This window comes from Magnolia sinica, chromosome 18 (genome assembly GCF_029962835.1).
Source record: "Magnolia sinica isolate HGM2019 chromosome 18, MsV1, whole genome shotgun sequence".
Lineage (NCBI taxonomy): Eukaryota > Viridiplantae > Streptophyta > Magnoliopsida > Magnoliales > Magnoliaceae > Magnolia > Magnolia sinica.
The window spans coordinates 37855690-37876284 of NC_080590.1; the positions used below are offsets into that span (position 1 = coordinate 37855690).

Here is a 20595-nt window from a genome sequence, read left to right on the forward strand (position 1 = left end):
AGAAAAGGTAATTCCAGTTGTCCCATTTTTCAAGTACTAAAAGAAAAAAAAAAATTAGTTGAGGATTCACACACCACCAATAGGTGAAGCAGCAGCTGATGTTGGATCAATTAGATTTAGCATGGATAAAGTCCCAGATGCCCGGAAAGCCTCAGAGGAGGTTCCATCAAATGCAAATATGAGCTTCTTCCCACAAAGCTGCAATGAGAGGTTTCCCAATCTTTCCAAGTCCCAAACGACTCCACTTCCATCCGCCTTAGAGCTCCCTGGTTTTCCAGCACTATCAATCTTCTGGATATTAGAAGCCGAAGGCAACTCGGCATCCAATAAATCTAAGATGGCCATGCTGCCCCCACCACAAGCCTGGTTAGGAACGAATTGCAAAAGGTCCGTATCTTGGAAGAGCCCCTTATAGCCTCTGCCGAGAATGTACATGAAGCAAATACTGCCAGAAGAGAGCACCTCCTCAAAGAGATAGCAGCAGCGGAGCCTCCAAGATAGTTCAGTAACTTTTGCACAGGTAGCAGGTGTCCCAATAATGACCTGCAGTGGTTTTCCAACAGGAGAGGGAGAATAACCTAGCTTTCCTGTGTGTCTCAGCTTCCCATTGAGATATACATATGCTACACTAGCTTGAAAAAGTCCAGCCAACGCATTAGGTTTGCTGTGAACAACTGCAAGGTGATGCCACCTTCCCTCTTCCAGATCAAGATCGGGGAATGATAGTGAGGAGGAGCTGCTGGTTGCAAGGGTGAGAACACCATCATCCTGAAGGTAAAGCTCTGCATAAAACGTGTTTCCATCTTCCAACGCACCAACAGAGAAAATCCGGAGAGCATTGCTGCTAGAGGTACTCTTCGATTTAGAAGAGCTGGTCTTAGATGGTTGTTCTGGTTCCTTTGTTTGATTTTTCAAGAGGTTGCGGAACTGAAACCAACAAACAAATGAATATCCAGCAGCAGGAGGCCATGTTCTTTCACCTAAAGATACTTGAACAGAAGCATGACCAATTTTGCTCATGTCCATCTTCACGAAAGGTGCAAGAGAAACATTTTCCAAGGCCGTGTCTTCCATTTGAATTAATCTCTCCATCATATCAACGAGAATATGGCCTGAATTTAAATTCTTCGTTTGTAGTATATATCTAACAAGCACTCGGAGCTCTGATGAAGACAGCCTGTTAGCAAATGTTATGTCAGTCAACAAGTAATTAAATAAGCATTTCAAAACTCGACAAAAATTATCAGACATCATTTGGATATAGTGAAATATAAAGGCTGCTGGCAGAGCATGATCTCAAATGCTATTTGCACCAAATGTCAATGAGGCAGTCATTAGAAAGATCCTGGCCATCCTAGAGGTCGGCCCATCGCCCAACCATGAATACATTGTGACCTGAAAAACCAGGCTAGTCCAGTCGTTTAGAAAATGGACAGCTAAAAAGAACCACCAATGGTTCACGATAAACATTGAGATGTGGCTGCCTAATGACCAACAGCCTGGTTTTTGGTCCATGACACATAAAAACGGTGGGGCCCGCCCACCTGATGAAAATCCCTGATCTCACATAGAGGTGCCCCATTGGCAATGTCAGATTTGAAACCCTACTCCTAAGCGGGACTCTTGGAGCTATGAACCCCACAAGATACCTGTATGCCCCAAGCACCTCCACAATTTGCAATGCATGTATAAGCAATGGTGATGAGCCCCCGAGAAATGGACGGATGGTATCCAGTAGCAAACCCACGCAACCTAAATCACAAGAAAATCACAAATATGAAGAAGTTTTTTTTTCCAGATCAGGTAAAAGAAACAAAACAAAACAAAACAAAATCACAAGGTGATGACTCTCACCAACAGAAGACAGGTTTTCCTGATTGAAAGGGCCAGCACGGGCAAGTTGTTCAATGAAATTTAGCACTTCTAGCTGCACCTTTGGAGTAACATGCAACAAAAAACGAATCAGAACTCCCACAGCGCCAGCATTATACAGCCTCTCTTTATCAGGCCTAAAAGCACCCAATGAAGATCCTAAAAGAAAATTTGCCGATCCAGCTTCAATGGTATTAGATGATGGAGTGTTCTCTGCTTGCAAGATGCAGGATGGTGGAACCACTACTTCAAGCGCAAGCTCCAGCAACAGCTGGATAACTTGCCTTTCATAATCCACACAAAGCAAACCAGACTCACAAAGAAGATCATAGAATGTCTGGGATGATATAATTGTGTGCAATCTTAATCGGTTTATTGCACTATTGCACACTCCAGCAGTTATAACACGTAGTAGAAAGCTGAAAACCTTCATCTGAGCCATTAAAGAAGCTTGATCGTCATCATGTCCTCCATCACTCTGGAAACTATGGAGTGTTGTAAGCAGGAGAGAAAATCCTGTGGCTTCTCCAAAGACCCTCTTCGCTGAATAATTAACTCCCAGGATACGCCATAAGGCTCCCAAAGTGTCGCACTTTGCATCAGCATGAAGCTGGTACTGGGATCCCGAAACACTAGTAACCATTCCACTTTTTAGTACTTCAACCAGTGCACCTAATTCTTCGGAATGAACCTGGTACAATTGTAACTCAGTCATCTATTGACAAACAATTAATATATGAAACCATATACCTTATAGGGAATTATAGGGTCCTGGGCCTTAACAGACATACAGTTTACTGAGGCTCCCAATTTCTTGCCCGTAAGGCCCCTGGTTCAGTGATTTAGACCATTGATGGTGGATACCCAAAGTTTCCCACATTAGAAAATCCCGGACCATTGAACGGTAGCCTACAAATCAATAGTTGACAAAGCAAGGCAACTGTCCACATGAATGGAGAATAGTCCAAATATCAACATTAGGATCCTCCCAAGTGGGTGCTTCTTTGGGCATCCCCATCCATAACGAGACCCATCAGATCAGCATTCTGGATATCTGAACCATTGGTCCCACATGAAAGAAATTGGGAGAATCAGCAAATTGTACATTTGCTGACACTCAGAAATCTATATATCCGCATTCTTGATAAAGGCGGAACTAAATGGACCTCTTCTAGAATAGTTTAGATTGGTCAAAAAGTCTGGGCAACAAGAAATTCCTTTTAAACAATGCAATCAATGAAACTCTTTAACCTATCGAGGCAATGTAGCAGAAGAAATTACTGATGGTAAAATTTCCACCTGTGTGACATCTTCAATAATCAAGCATGATAGCATTCGGAGAACCCCTGCTCGGTGAACATCTGAGACCAAAAATGGGAGAACAATGGTGACACCATTGGACGATCTCAATGACGATTGGTTAGCTTCAGCTTTCTTCAGTAAAGAGACTAGACAATCCCACGCAATACTAATAGTCCTCTCAGCTTCAAAAACGGGAAATTTCCCAGAACCAGATCCCCTAAGCGTAGGTGAAGAAATGATGGCATCCTTGCTGTCCAGATGTTTCTTGAAACTGCTTGAATTGGACTGGATCTCCAGAATGCCGGGTGCTTTATTATGCTGATCACCACCAGATAGAAATTTATGCTGCTTCAGGTCATCCAACAACACCTCCAAAACACCAACTTCTCTCAAGACTTTCTTGTACTGCTGATCAAAGGATAAGAGCTTTACAAAAAATGAAAGGATCGTGTACTTTAGTTCAGAGGATATTGGTTGCTGCAATAAGCAGCAAAGTGAAAGCAGCTCCTGTTCAGGAACACAATTCAAAACAGTTACAGCATATTCAAGAATTTTTAAGATTATCTCCTGCAGTGACTGAGGGAAGCCTGCCATGTTTAGGATTAAGAGAGGCACTGTCCGCAGCTGTTGACAAAGCTTGTAATTCTCAAGATGACTTGAGAATATTTTGAACATTCTATTCAAAACCTCTGCCTGCACTTCTATGTTGTCAGCCTTGAGAAAAATATCCTGCAGCATCTGAATGGCTTCAAGATCTCTTACTTTTGTGTTGCCTTTTTCCCAAATATCATCACTGTTCATATCAGAAGATGATGTACGACTTCTGCGATTCGCACTAGCCCTGCTATTATTAGATTTGGAGCTTTTTCCACCAGCAGATCCAGTAGGCTCTGTAGGACCTGTTTGTGCTAGATTTACAAGAACATCAAGCAACCTGGACAATGATGGAGAAAGATGCGGAGGTGAGGTTTCCCCTCTACCGGTGGAATCTTGCTGGGGTCCACCGTATGATGCATGGGAACCATCCAAAGGAAGATTTTCTTCAGAAGAAGGTTGGGAATGGACAGACTGAACAACCTGATTCTTCTGCAAGCTGGACAGTATCAGTGCAAACTGCACAAGAAACTGATAGCCATGTGCGTTATGTATATCCTCCCGCAGCCTAATAGCACCAGCCTCTACAAATATTTTGAAAAGAAAAAAAAAAATTAGTAATAATAACATATTCAATTCAAGACCATTTCCAACATCAAACAACTTTAAAGCCGTAACCTACAACTAAAATAACTTGAACTATCTGAACCACAAAATCAATCCACTTTAAGGGGCCGTTTGCTAGCAGCAAAAAGCTCTGTCCCAGACTAACCAATCAGACACACGTCTCTTGTCCATGATTTGTCAACAACTTGCCTACATGGACACCGAAATAGTTACGGACAAGTAGTCCATTTTTTTACCATTCGAGGACTTGTTCCTACAACTACAAGAAGTAGAGACCACCTTGTCCCTGTTAAGGTATACTGTGGACCATTCCCTTGAGGTACACATGCACCACACATGCCATGTATGACTTACCTACCACAAGTGTCAATGTCCATTTTCAAGCGTCAGAAATATGCCTCATTCGTTCGTTTGACTTTCATATGCCGCATTTGACACGTGCCAAGTTGTGTATGCGATGCATATGCCACATGTGCACCATACATCATCAGGCACCAAACATGTGCCACTATACATCTCCAAGCACCACACATGCATCGCAAATGTCACCGTACATCTTCAAGGACCCCACATGCACCATGTATGTCACTGTACATTTTCAAGAACTAAGCACGTACATGTGCCAAGTTTCAATGTGCAATGTGCACATGAACCACATGTGCCAAATAATCCTTCCTTATTCTAGGTGCTTGACAAACGGTATGAGAACAACTAGTCCAAGACAGTATGACCAAACCAAACAAGACCTGGATGAGCTTGACCTAGACAGGCTGTCAACGACTAAATTTTTGCAGCTACGAAATGGGGCCTAATGGTCGAGTGATGCAGAGTTAAGTGTTATGATTGATTGTGAGACAACAAGGATAACATCATTTGCAACTGGAGTTGAAATCAGTGGGTACGTACCAGGTTTATATGACAACTCCACACATTCAAGTAGCCTGTCTACTATACCCATAGTGTATGCAGGATCCCCGCTCTCAGGATTAAAATCCTTCACAGCCATTAAAAGGACTTTTATCTATTAAAAAAAAAAAGGCCAATGAAGCTCCTCGTTAGATATCATTTCAGTACACGCAAGGATGTGATGCCAAGATTTGAAGACAAAATATTAATCAGAAACATGTCTTTTAAATGCAGGTATATAATTCATAAGCATTCCAAAACATTTATGGATGTTTACAGCTCTTGATAAGATAGCAAACAATCTGAACTACTAGCTCCGATTATACTTTTCTGTGCAAAGCCTACAATCTCTGTTTTTTTTTTTTTTTTTTTTTTTTGTTTGGGGGGGGAGGGGTTGTTATTTCCTTTTACGAGCTTTTACTCAAAACTGTGAACAATTTATCCGAAAATTGAAGTTAAATCGATTTCTGATGCAGAGAAGACACAAGGTGATAGTTTGAGCTGACTGTATGTGGAATCCATGTACAATTGGAATCCAACAAAAACAATGAAAGGAAAATCAGAAACATTGATTTCCATTTTGAGGGTTCTGGGTTACATTTCCATATCCACGTTTTAGTTTTCCTCCATTACACCCCCTTAGAGAATTTCCAAAGCAATGCAGAAAAGACATTCAAGAATAAGCTTCCAATCTAAAAAATAATAGCTCCCATTATAGGGCACATGCAACTGCTTCCCCAGCAAATAGGGTGACAGAGCAGCAGGATTCAACCAAGAATTTGGAAATGCAAGGGGCAGGGATGCAAAAAAGTCCCTGCAATGGGCAAGTTGTCTCGATGTTGTAAACTAAAAGCTACAGAATCGTCTTGATTGAAGTTGAAAATTAAATGCCTAATGAGAAAACTTGCTAACTTGATCGGGTTGAAAGACTACGACTGAGTAAATCCCTCTTCCCTTTATGGGTCCACAAAAAACAGATGACAAATGGTTTACGAAAGCAGTGTTAAATAAAGCTGATCCTCTGAACGACAATAGGAAGATATGGAAATGGGCCGCAATAGGAAGCTGATTCCGAGTCATTTATGCTTGCATTGATGCCGCGTCTTCGTTAGTGAAAATGTGGCAGATTCTGCCTCTGCCTAGAGTTAAGCATTTGCTTGGATCACCATGGCCAATAATACCCTTGCCATCAACAATCCTAAAAAGGAAACATTGAAATTCCAAAAGGAGGCATTATGTGCAAGGAGAGTGAGGAATCAGGGAATCACCTGTTCCTCCATTGCAAGTTTGCTAGAGAAGTCTGGGACTCTGGTGTCATTTCTTTAAGCTCTTTGGGGTATCTTGGACCATCAATGCTTCTATTTTGGAATGCATGGTGGGCTGGGATAGTCCGTTTCATCCCCAAGGTAACACTATCTAGAAAATGGTTCCCTTGGCTATAATCTGGGGGATCCAAAAGCATAAAAAACTTCATATCTTCGAGGATAAAGAAATATTGGTGAAGCGATCTGGTTGTCTAGGTGGAAAATTCAGCTCATGGTTGAAAGCAGGGCCTTGCTTGATCCCAGATTCAAAGGGATTCCCATCCCAGATCTTCTTCACGACTGGTCTGCATTGGTCTAGGGAGCTGATTGAGGTCAGCGGATGATTGTTACTGCCTTAGAGCCATGTTCTTTAGTTTGGTTGTTTTTTATCCTTAGCAACCGAGAAGAATTGTTTCCTTCAGGTTGTGGTTGTCTTTCCCTTGTCATTGGGTATGATCCCTCATCATCATTATTATCTTCTGTACCTCTTTCTTTTAGCTGTAACAAAATTTTCTATTACGACTCTAAAAAAGAGAAGAGAAAAGAAATGAAAAAAAAAAAAAAAAGAGGAGCTAATTCTGTGATCTACCATCATTCGGTGAATCGTACTAGGAATGGATGTCTCACTGCTTAGGAACAAGCAATTCGCTTCAGGCAATCAAATTGACATTTTCCGAGATTCATTTGCACCCAAATTTGACCACTCAGGCCATTCAATACATCAATGTGAAGTAAATATTTAGAAATGCCTAGGTGTATAAGAAGACAGCACAAAATTTTGAGACATGATATCCCAGACAAACCAATATATATATATATATATATATATATATATATAGGATTGACGCCTTCACCATAAATAAATAGCTGAAAAAATTAATGTTTGGAGTTTAGAGTAATATCCAGGCTCTAACTCGAAACAATACACATTACATACAACAAATCATGTGAACCCAGAAAAGAAAGATGGAACAAAAAGCAAAACGGATGCATGCAAACCATGAGAAGATCAGGTATGAAATGGCATACCAGATGATGCTTGTGAATGTATTTTGCTGTGCTTCCATTGTCATTGACCAGAAGAAGGCCAAGTATCTGGGACAAGCAAAAAATTAAAACTCAAGATCAAAATATTAGAAATGCAGATTAACTTAGAGTTCATCATTGAAGCCTACGAGATTGCACAAATAGCTAAGCTTAATTCTAACTAAATTTTACCTGCATGGCATGTCGGTGAAGCTGAATGGTATGCAAAGGAACAGGGCCCTCCTTAAACCGAGAAAAAACAGTTAAAGACCCGGTTGCAACCATTTGAAACAGAAGCTGAAGTGAATCATCCTCAATCAAACTCTGTGCAGCTGAAGGATGGCTCGAAAGTGCTTTCATAATATGCACTACACTTCCCTCTATCTGCATGATCCAATCAAAATCCATATTTTTTATCTATCAAAAAAAAAAAAGATCCATACATTGTTATGTCCTCAGTCCTCACTCATACTTTAAACTACAGTTCACAGCAAGCATATGTATACATAAATCATTTTCACCAGTCACGGGTTTAGGCAAACAGCTTCGGTTGTGGGCTTGCTCCCCACGGACACGAGTTTGATTCCCCTTCCCATGGATTACCCAATGCACATTGTTGGCGGGTGATTGTGTGCATCCGCAAGGAATAGTCCCCCTTAAAGGGGCAGGGGCACCGTGTCATCATTAAATTAGAAAATAATGATAAAAAAAAAAAAAAAAAAAAACTTAAATCATAAGTCATTTTATAACTTATAAACGTAAGAAGACATGTATGGAAACACAAGCAATACATTCAAACACAAAACAAAAATCACTAGATCAAGTTACAAACATGTTTGATTTTGTGTTTGGATACAAAGATTGCAACTGATTTGTGAGAAATTGAGAAATTTCGATTTTCCTAATTTTCTGCAACTTGGCCCATTTCTCTAAATCTCGAAATCGAAGCTCCAAATCCACGATCTTTCATGGAAAACATGAATAATCATAGATTTATAACCATTTGACACTGATTTACAACCAAAAAAAAAAATGGATCGGAGATCGAAAATGTTCATTGGATAGAATAGGTGGGATATATCAGTACTACCTACGTGTTTCGTATCACACAGGTGAGATACAAGATATATCCTGGGATATATTGGCCAATATCGTCGATATTTAAAACATTTTTTACATGTTTATGAATATAAAAATTACAAAAGAAATGCATTACATAACAAGTTCTCATTTAATGGAACCCAAAATAAATGTGATGCCACAAGAAATCACTCAAATAGTAATCAAAATGAATTTATATTATATAAATGCAGCTACTATACAATAATTATTATCTGCGTATGAGATTAGTGGACATTTATTAGACAGTTCAAATGAATAAATCCAACAGTCATACTTTCATAAAGAAGCATCCATGAAATGGGATGGTTTTAACAATCTATCATTGAGACAGTGACATGGCTAGAGAGAGCTACTCATTCCATTCAACTATTTTTTAATAAATATATGTCATGTGTTGGTATAAGACGGCCTAATCCAACCCTAAATGAATGCGGAATTTAAAATGGGCAGATTTATACAAGCATTAACAATAAAAATTCAGCATTATACATCATGAAACAAGAAAAAACTAAGAAAAATTCAGCAATAATCACGACCATCCATCACAAACACATTATATTGAAACTTAAAATCTGAATTTAGTCAGATCCGGTGAAATATAGGACTTTCGTCACGCAATGGGTCCATCCGACGATCCAAGTGGACCTAATCCAGGAAATATGAATTTTCTGGATTGGGAAATCTGAAAAATTCAGAAAAAATGAATGGTTCTTTGATTATTTCAAACCTAGGGTCTTAGGTGATGAGATTTGAAAAAGATCAAAATATATATACGTGGGGATCAAGATCTTCCAAGATTTAATGATTTGGATTGAAAAGACAAGAGATCGGCTTCTAGATCAAGAGAGTTTAGAAGAAAAGGAAGACAAGAGATTTAAAGAAGAGAATACCTTGAGGAAAAATAAATAAAAGACGGAGAGAAGGTGAAAATGGGAAATCACTTCCCTAGGCCTCATGCCCTCATCCAATCATTGAAAGTCGAAGACGGAATCGTCCGACCTTTAAGAAGCAAAAGCTCTCTATTTCATAAACATAAAATAGCATTACCTTTGACGTTTAAGACAAAACACCCTCAAAAATTCAGAATTACATTAAATTACCAAAATACCCTTACTAAAAAAAGTTTTAAAAAAAAAAATCACGCAAAGAATTGTGCACGCGCTGCCTCAAAACTCAAACAAATAAAATTTGCATAAAATAAACTCAATTCCAAGATGTCTCATGGGACCCAATGATAGTGCAATGAAGGTGGACACGACGACACAACGGTCGATCACACCATCATCGCAATCCAACAGTCCAAATATCTCCTCCAAGCAACTTACACACGTCACGAACATATGTGTAAGGTCTTCAACCTCTAGAAACCCAACTCGTACCTGTCATCTAATCACATTGACATGGGTAATGCACGCCTAATGCGTTAATATACTTTGAATGGTCTAATGTCCGCATCAACTCCCCTCGGCTGAGAAGAGCTCGACTCCAACAAGATAAAACGCTTATGCCTTTCCAACAAATCTGGATCTAGCCTCTGCAACTCTGCTTCCATCAACCATGTACAGTTAGATGATGATCTCTTCTTCCACTTCACCAAGTACCTCTAAAATCCACGGTCTCAAGCGGAAACAATTTTGCTCATCTACAATTTCTTCTCTTTCATCAGGTATAGTGGGCATAGATGGTGTAGGTTGGGAAGAAAATTCAAAAATTGGCCAATGGTTTGGAACAAAATTAGGGTCCATGGGATGGCTTGAACAAGGCATTAGATCTTTCATATTGAATGTTGAAGTAATCCTCATATGAGGTGGAAGATCTATCACATACGCATTGGATCCAATCTTTTTCATAATCTTAAATGGTTAACTTCTTAACAATACCTTGTGAGAACCATTGTGGCCTCATCCTAACCATTACATTATCACCCTCATTAAACTCTTAAATTCTACGATGTAAGTCAACTGAAATTTTGTATTGTTCATTACTAGCATTTATCTGCCTCCTATTCTTCGCATGCAACTCATGAATGTGATGGGAAAATGCATCGGCTAGCTCGAGGGCCTCTGGGTGACTAACATAAGTAACAAAATCTATGGGCAGTATAGGTTTGTAACCACTAAGAATCTCGAATGGACTCATACCCGTAGACTTATTAACTGAACTGTTAAATGCAAACTCAGCGACAGGCAAGACTGAGTCCCAAGTTTTTATGTGTTCACCCACTAAACATTGTAGTAGATTTCCAAGACTTCGATTCACAACCTCAGTTTGGCCATCAATTTGAGGATAATAGGCAGACAAGAATTGAAGTCTCGTGCCCATCATGTGCCATAATGTCTTCCAAAAATAACTAGTAAACCGGACATCTCTATCAGACACTATGGTCTTAAGCAAACCATGTAATCAAACCACCCCCTCAAATAAAATATTGGCTATGTTGGACGCATCTGAGATTTTTGAACGCGGGAGAGAGTGAGCCATTTTGGAGAAACGGTCCACGACCACACAAATGGAATCGTGCTTTTTAATTGTCTTGGGAAGCCCAAGCACGAAATCCACACTGATGTCTTGCCGCGGGGCATGCAGCATTGGCAATGGCATGTACAATCCAATATTTTGCTTTTTCTGTTTTGCCAGTTGACATGTTCAACATTGCCCTAAAATTTTGGCTACATCTCGCTTAAGACTTGGCTAATAAAATCTATCCTCCACTAAGGCGATGGTCTTATATAAACCAAAATGGCCAACTATGCCTCCAGCATGAAGCTCCCAAACAAGGAAATCTTAGAGGCAAGTACAGGTAATACAAAGTCGGTCTCCTTTCAAAAGGAAGCCATCTTTAAGCAACTGACCTGAACTATACTGGTCACCTAAGAGTGACAAGTATATTCTCTCAAAATCTACACACATGAGATACTCGTCTTTTAATTGCTCAAACCCGACAACTTCTACACTCAAGGAGTTGAGCAATGTCACTCTCCTACTAAGGGCATCGACTGGTTAATCCTCGATCACAGCTTTATGTTTCAAGACAAATGAATATTCCTAAAGAAATGCTACCCACTTGGCATGCCTTGAGTTGATCTTCTTTTGGGAATTCAAATACCTCAAAGCCTCGTGATCAGAAAACAAGACAAATTCTTACGGTAGAAGATAATGACGCCAATGACATAGCAACTACACTACCGCATAAAATTCTCTATCATTGGTGAAATACATTTGTTTCGCCTCATTCGGTTTCTCGTTGAAATAAGCAACTAGATGACCCTCTTGGCTTAGCACTCATCCTATACCTATGCCTAAAGCATCACATACTACTTCGAAGACTTTAGAAAATTATGAAAGACGCATGACGAGAGTTACTATCATTGAGCATATGAACTCTCCCTTTTGAATGAAATCAGTAATGGGAACCATAATAGTGTTAAATCCTCGAATGAACCAATGATAAAATGTAGCTAAGCCATGAAAGCTTCTCACATCATGCATGATCCGCGGTTCAAGCCAGTTAACTATCTGCTCGCATCCTTACAGACGACACTCTAAACCCCATGAAGACGACCCTATCAGACATGAACAAACATTTCTTAAGGTACGCACATAACCTCTCCACCCTAAGGACACTACAGACCTGCCTCAGGTGGTTGAGATGCAACTCTTTAGTGGTATTATATATGAGTATGTCATCAAAATAAACCACTGATAACTACCCCATGAAGGGTCTCAAAACCCAGGCCATCACAAGCATAAAAGTACTGGGTGCATTAGTCATGCCAAAGGGCATGACCAACCACTTGTACAACCCATCCTTCGTCTTCAAGGTTGTCTTTCACTCATCTACCGGGCGTATGCGTATCTGGTGATACCCGCCCTTTAGATCTATCTTGGAAAAAATGGACCTAGCCATTATGTCCAACATATCATCAAGCCACGGTATCGAAAATCGATACTTGACCGTGATCTTATTAATGGCCCTACTGTCCACACACATCCGCCACGTACCATCTTTCTTAGGCATTAGGTATGGCACACGGAATCATGCTCCTAGAGGAGACCCTTTCGCAAGAGCTCATCTACCTGCCTCTTCAACTTTGCATGCTCTGTAAGGTTCATCCTATAATGAAGAAGGTTTGGTAAAGTAGACCCTGGGACAAGATCAATGGCATGTTAAATATCCCGCATAGGTGGAAGCTCATCTGGTAAATCCTCAGGAAATACATCACTGTACTCCTCTAAAAGTAGGGTCACCTCGGGGGTAACTCTACATGAACCTCAGGTGTAACTTCTCTAGCCATTAATGCGTACATTGTCGAATCCTCCTCAGTCTCTTTCTCAAACTCGTTTACATCTTGTAGCGCGGGCGGCATCTTGCTAGCTTGGTGATCTTCTCAATGGGCACAGCAGAATAGTTGGGTAGGATCCTACTCAGTCTCGGCCATTTTGGAGCAGATATCTTCCGGGTTTCGGTGCCTTATCTCTTCAATCTATGGGCCCACTCAAGACGCCAACAGACAAGAATTCTAGGAGGAACTCAGCAACAGTAGACTCAGATTTGATGGTCCTGTCTGCCTTGTTGGGGACTTTAACATCATCAGATACCCCGAAGAAAAATCCCACGGCAACAAACTCTCTCCCGCAATGGCTTCTTTTTCGTGTTGGATCAAAGATCAAGAGCTAGTCGATCTCCCTCTTCTGGGAGCTAGATTCACCTGGACTAATAGGAGAACTATCCCTGCCCTCTCTAGACTTGACAAATTCTTGCTATTCTCTAAATGGCTGGACTTCTTTCCCTCTTCTTCCCAAGCCGCTCTTCCGAGAACCACGTCGGATCATTGCCCAATCAAGCTCTCCATTGATTGCCTTAACTGGGGCCCCAAACCCTTCAGGTTTGATCTCTCATGGCTCATGATAGCTGGTTTTCGCCAAAAAATTTCTAATTGGTGGGAAGGCTATCAGGTGGACGGATTTGCTAGTTACAGGCTATGTGCAAAGCTCAAGTATCTCAAAAGCATATTGAAAGATTGGTACCAGCAGGAATTTCTGAGAAGGGAACAAGATTCGGACTCGATCCTTTCTGAGTTGCAGAGGATCGACACCGAAGCTGAAAATTGGCCTATGTCCACCGACACTATGGTCAGAAGAATCGAGCTAATTCAATTTGTCTGCCAAGGCCCTGGAAAAAGAAGTCTCGTGGAAACAGAAGTCCCGGGCTACATGGATTAAGGAAGGAGATAAAAACACAAGCTATTTTCATTGCATGGCCATCATGCGTGCCAGATGCAATAAGATCAGTAGCATTGTTGTGAACGGAGTGCGGATCGAGGACAGACACAAAATTGCGGATGAGGTCGTTGCTCACTTCAGTTCTCTTCTCCAAGGTGAAGCCTGGAACAAACCACGCTTGGACTCCCTGTCCCTGGACAGCCTTCCCCCTGCTGTCACTTCTTCGCTTGAAATCCCCTTCTCTATGGAGGAAGTGAAAGAGGCCATCGATTCCCTCGACAGCGACAAGGCCCTTGGCCCCGACGGATTCCCCATCAAATTCTATCAGTGTTTCTGGAACATCATTCAGAAGGACTTAATGGAGTTTTTTTCCAAATTCTTCAGTCGTGGCAGATTATCCAAAAGCCTCGGGGCCACCTTTATTTCCCTCATTCCAAAATTCTCAGGGGCGGCGTCACTCCAAGATTACAGACCGATCAGTCTGCTAGGTGGGCCATACAAAATTCTCGCTAAGGTTTTGACTTCTAGACTAAGAAAGGTCATGGGTAAAATCATTTCTGCCAACCAAAACGCATTCATATCAGGCAGACAAATCATCGATTGCGCGTTAATTGCCAACGAGTGTCTAGATTCAAGCTACAGGTCCGGTCAAAAGAGCATTATATGCAAACTGGACATTGAGAAAGCATACGACCACGTTGATTGGGGATTCCTGCAATACATGATGAGCAGAATGGGATTTGGGAGCAAGTGGCGAGCTTGGATGGGAGAATGCTTGGATTCAGCCCACTTCTCGGTCCTCCTGAACGGCTCACCCAAAGGGTTCTTTAGGGGTTCTCGCGGCCTGAGACAGGGCGACCCGCTCTCGCCCTTTCTGTTTCTCCTTGTAGGGGAGGCCCTATCCAGAATGCTCCTAAAAGGCCAACAAGAAGGCATTCTCAGCGGCATCAATATGACAGGTCTCGACAGGCCACTGACGCACCTTCAATTTGCAGACGACACTCTCATTTTCTCTGAAGCCGATCCTGTCAAGATCAATAACCTTCGCACCGCAATACGATGCTTCGAGGCTGTGTCTGGGTTGCGCGTCAATCTGGCTAAATCCAAATTCTTCGGTGTGAATATGGATAAAGATGAAATCGCTATTCTGGCAGATTCCTTCGACTGCTCCGCGAGCTCTCTCCCAACTTCGTTTGTTGGACTCCCCATATGTATAGGCCCTCCCCCTAAGTCCCATTGGAACAAGATCATCTCTAAATTTGAGAAGTACTTGGCCAAATGGAGATGTCGATATTTATCCCTGGGCGGCAGTCTTACTCTCATCAAGGCTGCGCTCTCCAACCTCCCGTTGTATTTCATGTCTCTATTCAGATGCCCGAGCTCAGTGATGTCATCCATGGATAAGATCAGGTGGGATTTCCTCTGGCACGGTAAGGAGGATAAGAAATACTTCCACCTTGTCAACTGGAAAGAGGTGTGCAGTCAGATCCACATGGGAGGTGCAAGGGTCAAAGATCTACGGATCATGAACCGTGCCCTTCTTGGGAAGTGGATTTGGAGGCTTGGCTCGGAAGAGGGGAACCTTTGGAATTCAATCGTCAAAGGCAAATATGGGAGATCAGAGAATGGGTGGTGGACAAAAGACTCATCTACCTACCGAGCGTCATCCATATGGAGGGATATTTCGAAGTTGAAAGGGGTGGTTCTCAACAGCTTGGGTTTTAGTCTGGGTAATGGGGAGAGAATCCGGTTCTGGCTCGACTCCTGGATCGGAGACAAGCCGCTTAAAGATTCTTTTCCTAATATTTTTCGTTTATCTCCCATCAGAGATATCAAGGTGGCAAACTGTTGCTGTTTATCTGACGGGACTGCAGTCTGGAACATTGTCTGCAGACGGAACCTCAATGACTGGGAAATTAGGGAGTTCACGGAATTGCTGTTATGCATTCATGCTACTTCTCCCATCCAGTAAGAAGCTGATTCCATAATCTGGAAACCAGAAAAATCCAGCAAATTCTCTGTTCGATCCCTCTACAATTTGATGAACAACAGCAAGGGAGGCAGTGTCTGCCAGCATCCACATCACAACTGGAAATATCCAATTCCCCCAAAACTCACGGTCTTTGGCTGGCTTGTTAGCAAAAAGAAGATCCTCACAATTGACAATCAAAAAAAGGGGAATGATGCTCCCAAACATCTGCTTGTGTTGTATGCGTGATGAAGAATCGGTCGATCATTTGCTGCTTCACTGCCCATTCATCTCCTCCATATGGTCTGATTTTTTCAATCGGTTCAACATCAGCTGGTGTCTCCCAAGAACGGTGGACCACCTTCTCTTCGCCTGGCATGGGATTAATCTTGGCAAGATGAAAACAAGGATATGAAGGATGGCTCTTCTTGCGATTTGGTGGTCGGTGTGGCAAGATCGAAATGGAAGATGCTTCAGGGACTCTTCCAACTCAGCAGAGGCAGTCTCGTCCAGGGCCAAACGCAGTCTGATCGAGTGGTCCTGCAACGATGACAAGCTGAAAGACAGCAACTCCTCTTTCTAGGAATTTAGGGGTGTCTGTTTTCTGCCTTATTCCCTTCCCTTCTCTTTTCCTTTCTTTTTTCCTTTTTCCTTTTGTTTTTGTTGTGTCTGCTCTCTCAGCAGACTCTCCTGCTGTATCTTTTTTGGTTTTAATGCAATTTCGTCATCTTTCAAAAAAAAAAAAACTCGTTTGCATTTATGACATGTAGAGACTTCAGATTGGATTTCCTCTCTTCTTTACTTGACTTACTCATTTTCACATCCCTAGCCTTGTTCATAGGGCTCTTGGGTGGCAACAGATTAATCTTGATTTTCTTGCCCTCTTGCATGAATGTACACACATTCGAGCGACCAAAGATCATGACATCTCTATCGTACAACCACAGCCTCCCTAGAATGATGTACATACATCCATTGGCAAAACATCACACCACGACATGTCTTTATAAGAACCGATCTGAACGAAGACTAAACACTGATGGACATGGCATAAAAGATGTATCAACCCAAGAAACCTTTTAGGGTTGAGGGTGTGGGATAGGCTTCAAACCTAAATAAGTGACTGTACTAGCTGAGACCACGTTGGTGCAACTATCACTATCCACGATGACTTTGTAATTTTTGTCACTGCTCTTGATAAACGTGTAGAAAATTGTGCTTCTACGCCAAGCATCACTCTCATTGGCCTACGCTAAAGCACATCTAACTACAGCTAGTAGTGCAGCCTCTGGTTCTTCTTCATAATCACTAGCACTTATCTCTGGGTGATATTCCTCAACTTCATAATCACCTGCATCATCCACATTTTCATTTGACTCACCTATGACAAAAGCTTTACCACGAGTCTTTTTCATGCACTAGTATGCGAAATGACCTGTACCTCTGCACTCATAACATCTCAAGTGACTACCACTATCAGGATTGGCACCAAGGACACCTTTGCCCTTATCATCCTTAGGCTTAAGCGGTGCACTAGCCTGCGCCCTAGGCTAACTTCCAACATTAGGTTTGGTTCCCTAAAAACCAATTCTAACATTAGAGTCTCAGGACTGAAAGTGTCTCGTGACAGGAGACTTTAGGTAATGCTCCAACTCATGTACAACTTGGTATGCCTAATCCAAGTCACACACAGCAGGGGTCATAAGTTCACGCTATAGATCCATGCGAAGACCCACCTTGTTGAAACGCACCAGCAACACTAAGGGATCCTCCTGAATACCGCACTGCATCATGTACTCCTCAAATTTTGCTATGTAATCTGCAACCGACATAAATCGTTGACGTAATGCCAGTCACTAATCTAAGGAGCTTTTGACGATAAGAGAGAGGAAGATATTTTTCCTTTAATACCTCCATCTCTACCCAATGCACGACTGGGACACCTCCTGATCTCTCAATCGTATGCTCGGTATTTGTCCAAAACAATTTAGCTTGACCCATAAGCTTCATCTTCGCAAACCGCACCTGCCGGTTCTCAAACACTTCATACCATTCGAAATAATGGCCTACGTCCGCTAACCACTCAAGGAATGCCTTAAGGTCAAGGTGGCCATCAAAACTAGGAGCCTCCACTTTGATACTCCTTAAAATCCTCTCATCAGCATCATAACAGTTTTAATACTTGACTGCAAGCTACGGATTTCGCACCCCTCCACAGCCCACCCCTCGGCCATGTGCTCCACAACCTCTACGATGATTTCCTACCCGTTCCTCGACTATTCCCCCTACTTGAGACTGATCATACCCTAAAATGTCGAAGATTTCTCTTAGGGAAGCTTCTATCTGATTCATACGGGTATTCATGTTCCTAGATTACGCCTCAATGAGGTTTGGGCGAATGGTCTTCACCATAGGTTTGCTCCCTATAGGTGAGGGTTCGATTCCCCTCCTTGGCTTTACCCGATACACGTGGTTGTGGGTGATTGCGTGTATCCGCAGGGATTAGTCTCACTTCAAAAAAGAGGTGGGGACACCCTGTGTCTTCAAAAAAGAAAAAACATTGGTTGATCGTGTTCATCATCTCAGCCAACTGTTCCATGTTCAAAATCAGGTGTAGACCAAACCCTCTACCAGTCCAAGTGGGCATACACTATAAGAATCAACTTACGTTTCCTAAAACACAACTCTAAGAGAATATTTTGACACAAGACTATGGACAACGATGATCCTAACCTCTAGAATGATGCAAATGTGGAAAATTTCAGATATAGACACTTAGCATGATGCAAATCTAAAATTTTCATATTTATACTCTGAATATGATGCAAATCTGAAATTTTCATATCTAGATCTATATGTTATGCATGAAAACTCGATCTAAGACAACCCAATACAAGATCCTAGGCTCTGATACCAAAATTGGTGTAGGACGGCCTAATCCAACTCTAAATGAATGTGGTATTTAAAAGGGGTAAATTTATAAAAGCATTAACAAAACAAATTCAACATTATACTAAGGAAATTTAAGCAAAAATCACGGCCATCCATCGCAAACATGTTGTATTGAACCTTAAAATTTGAATTTAGTCAGATCTAGCGAAAGATGGAACTTTTGTCTCGCAATGGGTCCGTCCGACGATCCAAGTGGATTTTGGGAAATCTTGAAAAAAATAGAAAAATGGATGGTTCTTTGATTATGGTTCAAATCTAAGTCCTTAGGTGATGAGATTTGAAAAGATCATAAATATATATATATATATATGTGAGGATCAATATCTTCGAAGATCTAATGATTTGAATTAAAAAGAAAATGGATCGGCTTCTAAATCTAGAGAATTTAGAAGAAAATGAAGAAAATAGTTTTAAATAAGATAATACCTTGGGAAAAGAAAGAAGGATAGAAAATGAGAAGATGAGAAATCACTTCCCTAGGCCTCACGCCTTCTTCCAATAATTGGAAGTCGAAGACGGAATCGTCCGGCCTTAAAGAAGCAAAAACTCTCTTTTTCATAAATATAACATAGCATTTACCTTTGAGGTTTAGGGCAAAACACCCTTATAAATTCGGAATTACATTAAATGAGAAAAATACCCCTACTAAAAAAAGTTCCAAAGAAAAAAAGAAATTCGCACAAAAAATTGTGTGTTGTCTCAAAACTCAAATAAATAAAATTTGTATAAAATAAACTTAAATCCAAGATGCTCGATGGGCCCTAATGATAGCGCAATGAAGGTGGGACACGACGATCCAATGATACAATCACACCATCCTCGCAATCTAACGGTCCAAATATCTCCCCCCAAGCAACTTACCCACATCACAAACACATGTAAGGTCTTCAACCTCTAAAAACCCGACTCGTACCCATCATCAAACCACATTGACACAGGTAACGCATGCCTCCTATGTTGGTATACTTTGAATGATTTGATGTATGCATCATGCATACAATTTCAAGTGTCCACACATGAAGAGTCAAATGCAGCCAGAGTATAATAATACTCCTATTTTAAAAAAATTAGTCTAGGAATACGGGTAAATAGGCCTTTTTACCCTCACATCTGTCGGTGGGATCCACCATGAAGTTTGTGAGAAATCCACTCCATCCATCCGTTTATCTAGATCATGTTAGGGCCTAAGCTTAAAAATCAGGTAGATCCAAACTCATGTGGACCACGTGACAAGAAAAAGTGGGTAGGAAAATGCCCGCCGTTAAAACCTCCCTTAGGTCCATGGTGATGTTTATATCCTATCCATGTTAGGGCCCGAGCCTAAAAACCAGGCAGATCCAAACTCAAGTGGACCACATGACAGGAAAAAGTAGGTAGGAAAATGCCTACCATTGAAACTTCCCTAGGGTCCAACGTGATGTTTATATCATATCCATACCATTCATAGGGTTATTCCTACTGAGATGAACTGAAAAAACCAAAATACTAGCCCCAGAAAAAGGACCAAAACTTTGTAGCCCCGATGGTGGAAGTTTAATCCTCACTGTTTCATGTCATGTGGCCCAAAAGTTTATATTATATCCATACCATTAACAAGGTTAGTCCTACTGAGATGAACTAAAAAAACAAAAATACTAGCCCCAGAAAAAGGACCAAAACTTTGTAGCCCCGATGGTGGAAGTTTAATACTCACTGTTT

The 20595-nt window shown here is 41.3% G+C and overlaps 1 protein-coding gene across 1 annotated transcript in view; it reads right to left on the reverse strand.

Moving 5' to 3' along the window:
- LOC131233998 (protein SPIRRIG) overlaps positions 1-20595 on the reverse strand; it is a 56117-nt gene that overhangs the window by 20852 nt on the left and 14670 nt on the right. The window contains exons 7-13 of the mRNA XM_058230943.1: positions 7824-8015; positions 7635-7700; positions 5302-5416; positions 3172-4352; positions 1855-2563; positions 1650-1752; positions 75-1177 (exon numbers count right to left, since the gene is read on the reverse strand). Of these exons, the coding sequence (XP_058086926.1) occupies positions 75-1177; positions 1650-1752; positions 1855-2563; positions 3172-4352; positions 5302-5416; positions 7635-7700; positions 7824-8015 (3469 nt within the window). The remainder of the gene's footprint in view (positions 1-74; positions 1178-1649; positions 1753-1854; positions 2564-3171; positions 4353-5301; positions 5417-7634; positions 7701-7823; positions 8016-20595) is intronic.